At 42.9% G+C, this 10,944-nt stretch overlaps 1 protein-coding gene across 5 annotated transcripts in view; it reads right to left on the bottom strand.

Annotated features, from left to right (window-relative positions):
* LOC135233149 (CUGBP Elav-like family member 4) overlaps positions 1–10,104 on the bottom strand; it is a 54,211-nt gene extending 44,107 nt beyond the window's left edge. For all 5 annotated transcript variants that reach the window (XM_064296403.1, XM_064296401.1, XM_064296400.1 and 2 more), the window contains exon 1: positions 9,480–10,104. In XM_064296403.1, the coding sequence (XP_064152473.1) occupies positions 9,480–9,744 (265 nt within the window). In that variant the 5' untranslated portion in view covers positions 9,745–10,104. The remainder of the gene's footprint in view (positions 1–9,479) is intronic.
* Positions 10,105–10,944: the final 840 nt, after the last annotated feature.

The raw sequence follows: 10,944 nt of genomic DNA on the forward strand, positions 1-10,944 counted from the left end.
TAGCAGCCCGCGCAAATGTGTCTGCAAACAACAAATAAATTAGACATCTAAAGAGAGCCTCAGAATAATATCCTCCCAAATCCGTCAAACAGGCACAACAAAAATTTAAATAAAAATACCGATCAGAATTTTGCCAAGAGATACAAAGTTCCGAGTGGACTGGGGTGTTGTAGAATCGGTTATTTAAATACGCTAACATTCTAAAGTTTAAGCCATTCCTGTACCCTCTTTGACAAGCTAATTCTAATACATAGCTAGTGAGCATGCAGGCTACCTGCTTTTGTCCAATATGCCTCACCTCCAACTGCTATAATAATTTTCCCATGGTGTACCATGTGGATTGGAGGGTTTAAAAGTAAAAATGTGTAGTTTTGCATTTATTTTCATCACTCTCTTCAATATCACCCCCCCCTCCACATCGCCCCAATTACATTTTCACTCAAAAGAATATATTGTTGTTCATTTCACTCGGAAACAACAACAAATATTTCTTTCATATTCAAAAGCGAGGACAAATCTGACTTTCCCTGCAGTGCCCACTGACACAAACAGTCGCCTCCAATTTGGTTAATGTCGAAGAAACGGCTCATGTTTGAACCACGCTGAACAAACGGCGAGCGAAAGAGAGAGAGCGGGTGGTGGGAAAAGGAGGGAGGGGATTGAGAACCCAGGGGGTGGGGAGTGGGGGGGGGGGGTGCAAATTCTGATCCTGAGAAGAAGCGCGAGGATGATGCAACTGCTGTGAAACAGCGGCGACCGAGCCTGCCGCCTGCTCGTGATCCGCCCCGCTGAAAATCACCCAGGATTCACTGTTTACCTTCGCGAGGGCCAGACTCTGACTCTGCGCGGGAGGCTCGTTTCCACGGGGCACCTCCAGGTTCTGTCTGCGACCGGCTCGGGCCTCCTCTCCAATTCACCTTCATGCAACGCTTTAGGCTCCTGGGGTGATGTCTGCCACACAAACAACCTCCTCTTGCTTGACAACAAACCCTACAAAATATAGTCCCTAGAATATAAACTTTCCGGAGTTATGACGAACACAGGCAAGAAGTGAGGTACAAAACTACAAATCTCAAGCGCTTGTAGCCAGAAGGTTGTTGTTTCAAATCCTGGGTGGGTGGATTTTATACTACTAAGCAAATCATCCAGCCTGCATTTATTAAGCCAACATAAAAAACTTGTCATTATAAGCAGTAGAAATTATGTCTTTGATTAGGGTATGTGTCTTGCAGTGTCTTGCAGTGTATGGTAACAGTACACTGACATTCTACTCAGACTAAAGACCCACCTTCTATACAGCATCCAAAGAATCCAGTCCTTCCGTTCTCACCCACTCTACACGGCTCCTGGCCCAGGCCCTGGACTCTCACGCCTGGACTATTGCACTTCTCGTCTCCCTGCTCGCGCTGCTGAACCGCTGCAGCTCATACAGAATGCAGCTGCACGGCTCGCCTTCAATCTCCCCGAGCGTGCTCGTGTCACACCCTTCCTCATCTCACTTCAGCTGGCACCTGTTACAGCTCACATAAAAAAAACAACACCCTCGCTACTCGCCTACAGCGCTGCGAATGGGACAACTCCTCCACGACTCCCACCAATCAGATCGCGCTCTCCTGGTCCGTTCTCGCCGTTCCTCAACCTTGAGGTCACCGCCTCTCCCAGCTCCCCGTGTAGCCAATTCTAGCGGTCACAACACCTGTGTGTACCGGCCCCACGGTGGCGGAATGAACCTCTCAAACAGGAGAGGACAGCAGAATCACCGGCTATGTTTTGACACAGACCGTAAACCTTTTCCGACTGCATTTGAGTTTCCCTCCTGTTCCCACCCCGTAGCACTCCGACCTTCAGCGTTAATTCAGGCTACGGCATTTTTCATGGTTTTAGCTGATATCATTTAGGGCTCTGTATTTCTCTTCTTATCGCTTATTATGTATGTATTTAGAATTTATAATTTTCGTTTTTGGTTCATGCAGTTATCTTGCACAAGTGCATCAATGATGTTGCATATTTATTCACTGCTCTGTGAATGTTGGGAATATTTACTCTGGGAATGTTGTAAGCCAAGTCTGGCACTGTTTTCCATTTTAATCGGGGAAAATCTTTGTTTTTCCTCGTATACTGTAAGTCACTGTGGATTTGAACTGCTGAATAAATAGCCAAAGGGCTCAAGTGTAATTCCTCTGCTGGCCACTAGAGGAGCTGGTTTGGGTAATAGTGGAATAACTTTGCATTCAAAGTGACGCCTGGTTGAGCTATGGCCATGGAGAACGAATGCTATACCCATATAAATAAGATTCTAGAATATGCCGCCATTATCAGTCCTTAATAAAACATTGATAACCACATCCTGCATTCTTTAAAAAATGCATTGTTGGGATTAATGTTAGCCCAACATTAATAAATATTAATAAATGTGATGCCCAGCAGGAGGAGACTACTCAAGGTTACAATCAATACTGTTTGCTATGCTTTACATGGTGCCGTGCCAACAGTGCATATTGTGACCTTATGTGGACTTTTCTCAATCTGGCCACCCTGACCTCAAATTTAATAACATATTTTTTATATTTTGTTGGTGCTGACTAACCATTACCCACATATTTTCATTATACCTAAACCTAAAATATGCAATTTTACAATTTAATAAAGATTTATAATTGCATGTATAAAACACTTTAAATACAACTTTGTTTCCTTAACACTGCTGAACAGAAGTAATTCACTCATTATACATTATGGCAGAGTTATTCAAATACTTCCTCCTGGGTGCCAGATTCTTTTTAAGAATGGTGCATATGGCTCAATATATTTCTACATACTGTTTATAACTCAGTTTACAGATAGTACATATTTTGTTCAAAGTATTTTGTATGCTGAAAGACAGTAGATGTATTCTTAAAATATGCATAAATATTGTTTGCTATTCTGTCACTAGTTAGAGATATGCCGACACAGTAAATATATGTGCATTGATGGTCATTAATAGTAACTATTTTTGATATTGTGATCATTGCACTGCATTCCTCCCGCTGATATGGAGTGACATACGATGAAGGATCAAAGGCGCGGGAATCCATCTCCCGTGGGGTGCATTCGGTCCCCAGGGCTCCCCGTTGAATGGCTCTGCTCCGCGGCGCATTGGAGGACGGCCCACTTCTGCTCGACAGCTCTGCGACATGATTGGCATTCAGCGTTCTCACTCCGCTGGATTACATCACTCAGGCCCTCGTCTCCATGGCAGCGTCGGGATACTGTGGAGCTCGTTGCTCCTTCAGCCGGCTCCAGATGAGAATAAATGCCCGATTCGCTCCCTCCTGCGTACAGCTTGGACAGGTTCACCCCACCTGTGTTTAGGTTGGACAGGTTCACCCCACCTGCGTACAGCTTGGACAGGTTCACCCACCGTTTAGGACAGTTCACCCCTGCGTACAGCTTGGACAGGTTCACCCCACCTGTGTTTAGCTTGGACAGGTTCACCCCACCTGTGTTTAGGTTGGACAGGTTCACCCCACCTGTGTTTAGGTTGGACAGGTTCACCCCACCTGCGTACAGCTTGGACAGGTTCACCCCACCTGTGTTTAGGTTGGACAGGTTCACCCCACCTGCGTACAGCTTGGACAGGTTCACCCCACCTGTGTTTAGCTTGGACAGGTTCACCCCACCTGTGTTTAGGTTGGACAGGTTCACCCCACCTGTGTTTAGGTTGGACAGGTTCACCCCACCTGTGTTTAGCTTGGACAGGTTCACCCCACCTGTGTACACGTTGGACAGATTCATCCCACCTGTGTTTAGCTTGGACAGGTTCACCCCACCTGTGTTTAGGTTTGCACAGGTTCACCCCACCTGTGTTTAGCTTGGACAGGTTCACCCCACCTGTGTACACGTTGGACAGATTCAGCCTCACTTGCGTACAGGTTGGACCGATTCAGCCACACCTGTGTACAGGTTGGACCGATTCAGCCGCACCTGTGTACAGGTTGAACAGATTCAGCCGCACCTGTATACATGTTCGACCGATTCAGCCGCACCTGTGTACAGGTTGAACAGATTCAGCCGCACATGTGCACAGGTTGGACAAATTCAGCCCCACCTGCATAGAGGTTGGACAGTTTCAGCCCCACCTGTATAGGTTGGATGAATTCACCTGCAATGTTAACAAAAACAGGCAATTCCTGGTGTTTACAGGAGATATTTTGCAGAGCTTCTCTCTCATTTCCTCTCTCTTCCTTCTGACTTGCCAGCCTGACGAGCTGTAACTTCGTGGGATGGCATACCTGCCATCCCAATTTTCAGAAAGGGGACTTGTAACATATCGAAAGAAAGGAAATTATGGCGTTTACATGTACTAAATAATGTAAGTAAGATCGGCCTACACCACATATCTTGCTGCAATTATGCTTCGTGTGACTAAGAGCTCAACCACAATAAAATAATTGAAGTAAAGTGTTTCCATCACTTTTATGTAATTTGGAGCATTGTCTTAATCGTATGAAATCAAGTTATTAGTGTGCATGTAAACACGGCCAATCATAAATTCTGGTTCATATCTACTAGCAGTGAACGGCATCACATATGGCAGGTGCGGCCACACTAATTCTGCTTTGGAGTATGAATCCTTAGACACTGTTTTGTTCTTCTTTTTTTTTTTTTTAAAGCAAAACCATCAAGGCCCAATTACAGTGTCAGGTGCTGGTTGGAGAGCCAGTCATTGAAACAGAGAGCAAAGGCCAGCAGATGAACCAGTTCAGAGCTGAGAGCACTGAAGGAGTGAAAAATAAAGCAGAAATAAAGGAGAGAAGGAGAGAGGGGAAGAGGGCAGAGAGAGTGAATGAATTAATGATATGTTGAACGAGCGTGATGCTGTTGTATGCGAGGTAGAGCGTGGTGTGAACCGCGGTTGTGTTTAAAAACAGCAGCAGTGATGCAACAGGGAAGTGAATGGGGGACGGAGGTTGGAGGGTGGGGTGGGGGGGGGGGTTGAGGGGGTTGGTGTATATCTGAAGAGGGAGACAGTTCTTGGAATCCTCCAGCACTGCGCTCAGTAGCTCCATGGACAACGTGATTAACTGGGCATCGGCACCATGCTTCGGCTATTAATGGAAGATTATCCTCTCTCTGGGCCTCATTTATCAAACGTGAGGCAAACAAATCTGACCGTAAATCGCCCGCGAATGCATTTACGCGAACAATGTGGGATTTATCAAAGTTTTCGTACGTCAGTTTGTTTGTGGGATCCAAACATATGTCAGGAATGCTCTAAAATCCATCGTGTGAGTAAATGAAAAAATAATAATAAAACGGTTGTAAAGCTTGCTTTGCGTATTGTGCTTTTTTATTATTCCATTCATTGTGTTTTATTATAATTAGAAAAGTGTGACAAAATTATTAGAATAAATCATAAGTCGATTCAATATTATATTATAACTGTTCAAATTATTATATAAAAATCACAATTGGATTCAGCGTTAAAATAGGTGACGCATCATTTGCTTAATCCTGATTAATCGACTGCTTGATTGCAACTGAATATAAATTCCAAAAAACAAGCAAAGTTTGCTATAAATAGGGCAGAGATATCATAGCTTAGGTATTCATTGCTATGACTGACCTCGCTTTATTAGAAATTAATCTTTGCCTCCAGTTTCATGTCAGGCCACAGGGTTTACAACAATAGCTAGGGGAGAGTTGCCATTAATGTAACAGTGTAATATTTTCTTCATTTACACAGCAAAATATTTAGCCTAGCACTATGAAATTTTACTTCAAACGGCTTTGACACGTTAGGAGATATTATCCGTTTCAATTATATAACTTAATCCAGTAGGATACAATTAAAACCAAAGTATACACAATCTGGTGTTAGTCGGTATGATTGTAACAGAGGTGTGGAATAGCTGCAAATGAACAGTAAATGAAAACAACCTATAATGCGTGTATGCAGGTTTTTTCTGCATATACTAAGTTAAATCAAGGAAACAAATGTCCAGTGGTAACGTAAAACCAGCCACATCCTCAGATTAAGCAGCATGGGCCTTCATTTATGAAAAAAAACACAGTGTGTAAACATTGACGCACAAGCAACTTTGTAACTTACCGGGAAATGAATTGTGGTAACGTCCAAATGGATGAGAAAACCTGCTTTTGTCAGTGTCTTAACACTCAGGTAAGTTTTCACAAAGCAAATAGCCTACCATGCAGATCAATCTGGTGTCTGCCTATTGTAAATGCCTGTGACCAAGAGCTGTTTCTTTCCCAATAATCAGGAGCATCTAGAATATGAGGCTATGTCAAGGATGCAAGAAAATTAGCTTAACACATTTAACATTAAACACTGAACTAACTAAGAAAGTCTAACAGGTTGAAGAGTAAAATTAATTTAATTTAAATATTAAACACCATTTAAAATTCTTAGGGTCTTCCCAAAAGGACACTACACGTAGATGGCTTTCAATACCATATAGCGTCCCTAATCTCCTAATATGAAGCCCTCTCCATGACCTTCCTGGGGACCAACCCTCTCGTTTTCTCAGTAGATGCCATTCTATAAACATATAACAGCAACAACGCATGTTGTGTCTTTTAGCACCTCAGAGGCAGGACAACTGTAACAGCTGTTACATTTACACAGACGGGGACATCATGTTTTCTTTAAATTTTTTATAACCTGGCATCCAATTCCCACTAGAATACACTTAGAAAACCATACTAACTTTTCAAGGACAGATAACTTTATAAAAAATGATGTTGGCTATGATTTGATTTATTGTAAATAAAAATAAAGCCTTATACCCGAAAATTACTGCAGAAAATCTTTTTTACTTAGCTCGCTCAAAAGCAGTTTTTTTTTGGAAATATTTCCCACAATGGTTATCACATTGCTCCATTCCTTTGGGAAGCGGTCGACGACTGAATTACACATGTACAAATCTGAAGTGGCTACGTTCATGCCGCATTGTACATGAAGTTTCTGACCGTATTACATTTATAAAGCGTTACTGTTGCAGCGATCTCTCCCCTATATCTTGCCAGGCTTTAGTATTTCCTGGCCCTGACATTCCACTGCTTACACTACTGAATAAAATATGTTTTTGGCTTGTACTTCCATTAACAGCACTGCAATCTCCGCTTCAGATAAGTTTTTTTTTTAGTCTTTTCTCCGTCATTTCTTTAAATTGCCTGCAGTGGAATTTCAAGCTCCTTACATGGCATTTCAGGGGCAAAATTTATGCTACTCACAAGTTCTGTGAACGCGCTTTTTATTTACGATTAATTGCTATTTATCCACACGCGCAGGTAGATAAGGGAAAATGCTACGGCTACAAGCGTTTGATAAATCCGACAGAATTTGTTAGGTCGCCTCCGGTTACGTATGAATTTGCACACGGTTTTTAAAAAAAACCAAAATATTGATAAATGAGGCCCTCTGTTTTTTTTCCTGTTTTTCTCTCACACACCTGTCCCACTGTCTATCTCTCTCTCACACCCACACATACTGTACCGTTCTCCCTATATTGCTCACTCTCATATGCAAACACAGCTCTTTTGCACTTTATTTCTTTTTTCTCTGTAGGACACCTCTCTTGATCTATCTATTATGTACACCTCTCTCTCTCTCTCTCTCTCTCTCTCTCTGCCTATTCATAATGATCACTTTCTAACAGATACCCAATACATTGGCATGTTGTTTGCCCAGCTGTCTCTGTGCTGGAGGGGAAGAAGGTGGGCCCTGATTTCACGCACACTGTGCAAGCCACACGCCATGAAGCAACAACTGCGCTGTCCACACAACGCCTGTAGATACGCTCGCTGAGGGAGGAGCTTATATGAAATAAAAATGTGGCATGAAAACCACATGACCAAGGAGTTGTATGAGAATATGGAAAAGGGGGTGGGGAATGGGCTTTCAGATGTATTTCTGCAGTAGTATTAGTGCGAATGCATGCATGATCAATACCAGAAAACATACTGCATTAAAATGCAATAATTATATCAGGAAGATTTTGCCGAAAGAGATCTGCATTGTATTATGTAGACTCACACACACTCTCGCTTGCTTTCTCCCTCTCTCTGTCTCTATCTCTCTGACACACACACGCACATGCACGCACGTACGCACACAGACACACAGTTTTGCCTGTAAGGCTCATGCAGTCTCTTCCTTCCTTGATAGTCACAACCATGACACCACAGGTTGTCCAAAGAGCACTGTAGGCTTGCAGGTCAGTGGCACCATATTCACGGTATCAGCAAGCTAAGGGTGAACGAGTCTGCAAACTTAAACAGCTGCGATCTGAGACCTGCACAGTAAAATATCTTGTGTTAAACCAATTCTTACAGAGTACATATGGCCCCACTCTGGTACACAGTGGGACCATATGTACTCTGTTAGAGTTTAATTAACACTGGACATTTTACGGTGTGGCAAGTTTATGCCATTTAGTTTCATGTTTTCACCAAGCTTTTGCAGAACAGATGCAATGTATTTCATTATCAAAAACGAATACTAGAAATATTAATTTCAGGGGAAAAGTGTATATATGCAATATAACTTTTCAGACAGCCAGCGATTAACACGCCTGAAAAAAAATATCAGATGTTGTGCATCTGCAGAGATGTTTAGGACGCGTTCAACTCAGTTGAGACACTCATACCGTGACAGAGGATCCCTGTGTCGAACGGAGGGGCGGTGAGAGCTACGGCGGCACGCAGCTGTCTAACTCGAAGTAATCAATGCGATGGCTGTTTCCTAATAATTTACGGAATACTAGAGTAAGCACACGGGCAGGCACGACCGCACGCACAAATGCATGCACGCCCTCATCACATGCAAGCACTCGCAGAGCAGAATCTTCAGGCTATTATTAAAAGCAGCTATGCCAGATGCCATTCATCCCCTTCAGTGTTGCAAGAACGTAAAGTTTGCTGAAGTGGAACAGACACCGACCTCAGCTCTATCGCCTGACACAACGCTGTTTGTTTTTACGCCAATCTACGTTTTTCATCAAATATTTAGAAAGTGCATTTGCATAGCCTTCTCGGAGAGTTCAGTGGACCAAACAGTATTTCTGCCCCTAACAACGCCCCCATTTCTAAAGTAAGTTAGTTAGTAAGTAGGCTCAATAAATGAACGATAACGAATGAATTATTAAATAAATAAATAAATAAATAAATAAATAAAGTCCTGCTTCAGCAAGCAAAAACTGTTTCTGTCTGCGTGGAATCGATGCTACAGAGAATGCTACGATGCTACATTGAAACGACAAAAAAGAAAAGTAAGAATTGTACCAAACAAGGCAAAACTTATTCACCACGAACCCTCTAAAAAGCAATCCTGCTAACAGAACTTACAGCGATTTAGACACACGCAGCCAGTCTCCTCGTTTCTATACTTATCCCGGTGACATAGTCGATAAGACAGCACGAGCCGGGATAAAGGTACAGCGCAACATTCCGCAGTTCGCCTCCCAGCAGAGACCCACCTTTGTGCATGCCGGTGAAGCGGTCCTTGAGGACAGTGAGTTCGTAGATCTTTCCGAATTCCTCGAAGAGCGGTCGGAGGTCCTTCTCGTCCAGATTGCGCGGTATTTGCCCGATGAATAGTTTGATGGCATCGTGGTCCTTCATGGGGATGGTGGCGCAGCTCGCGGGGCTGTGATTGTGGCTTAATCCGTTCACGAGCCCATTCGTGCTGGCAGCGCTGCCGTGACCCATGCCGTCCACCTGTCCGTTTGTTAAAGTTGTCATCTTCCAACGGGGAACGTCTGACAGCAGAAATAACAATTGTCTTAGTGGAAGTACAAGTAGTAATGGTAGTAATTGCAGTAGTTGTCGCAGTAGTCTTACAGTAAGCTTCAAGAGTAGGTTAGTTAAGATACTCGTGTAGCTGAGTTGCGCAAGCGTGGAGTGTCCAGCTGTAATGTCAATGTAGATAAATATTTACATTTATAAATACATACATTTGTATATAAAGTATTTCAAAGACGGCTTATGGAGGTGTAGTTTTGTTTCATGTATATTGTGTTAATTAATTCAAGAAATTGAGAGACAGAGGAGTCTCTATCTCTTTACACCTCCGTTCCTCCTACCCCCGATTAGACGCTTATATTTTTTGCATTGAGTATCGGTATGGGTGTCCCCTCGGTTTAAACAGACAGGGTCGGCTCCAAAATGTCTATTCACTGCGGGGATGTTTAGTAAGAAAATATATACCAGTCTGTGGAAAATACCGAGTCGCTTTCCCCCTTTTCTTGCTTCAGACTCAGAATGGTATCTTCCACAATAAAGAGAGGTCTATATAGGCTACGAAGATAAAACAAAGCATACCTCTACACTTCTTGTACGCCTCAACTGTTTTGAATACGTTTAATAGGCGACCCAAAATACGTATACCATAACCGAATATTACCCTTTATCTCTTTTGCCTAACATCATACGTTTAGTTGAATCAATAATCACTAGTTGTAATGTGAAGACGTATTCCGTTTTGTGATACAAAGGCGTGAGATGGTTTGTTTAGTCAAACTGCTACATCAATGCCATTGAAAATGATTTATAGGGTACATGTGTGCGTTGGTAACGTCTCAATTAGGTGTTGATTGGGCCTTTTCCCTGGGGCATTTTACGGATTGGTCACTGGTCAGTCTCTATTTCGAGCTATACTGCTTGTTTTTGGAAATACACCACGGGATACATTGTCAGAGACGGGATAGAAAACGGCTAGAAATCTTCCTAAATGATGGACAGCTCCGGTGCTGAAGCGTCCGGGAGACAAGCGTCTACGCGATTTCTGAGAGTAGACAGCGGTACATTCCGTTCGGTTCTCTGCCGTCAGCATACGTGTAATTGTCTTCGGCTTGACGATTCTTTGATGTAGACTACCTGTAACTCTTTTATACCAGTCAAAAGGATACAATTTAGAATGAAAAGGAAGTATTTTTCTTCTCT

The sequence above is a fragment of the Anguilla rostrata genome, chromosome 10, assembly GCF_018555375.3.
Source record: "Anguilla rostrata isolate EN2019 chromosome 10, ASM1855537v3, whole genome shotgun sequence".
NCBI lineage: Eukaryota > Metazoa > Chordata > Actinopteri > Anguilliformes > Anguillidae > Anguilla > Anguilla rostrata.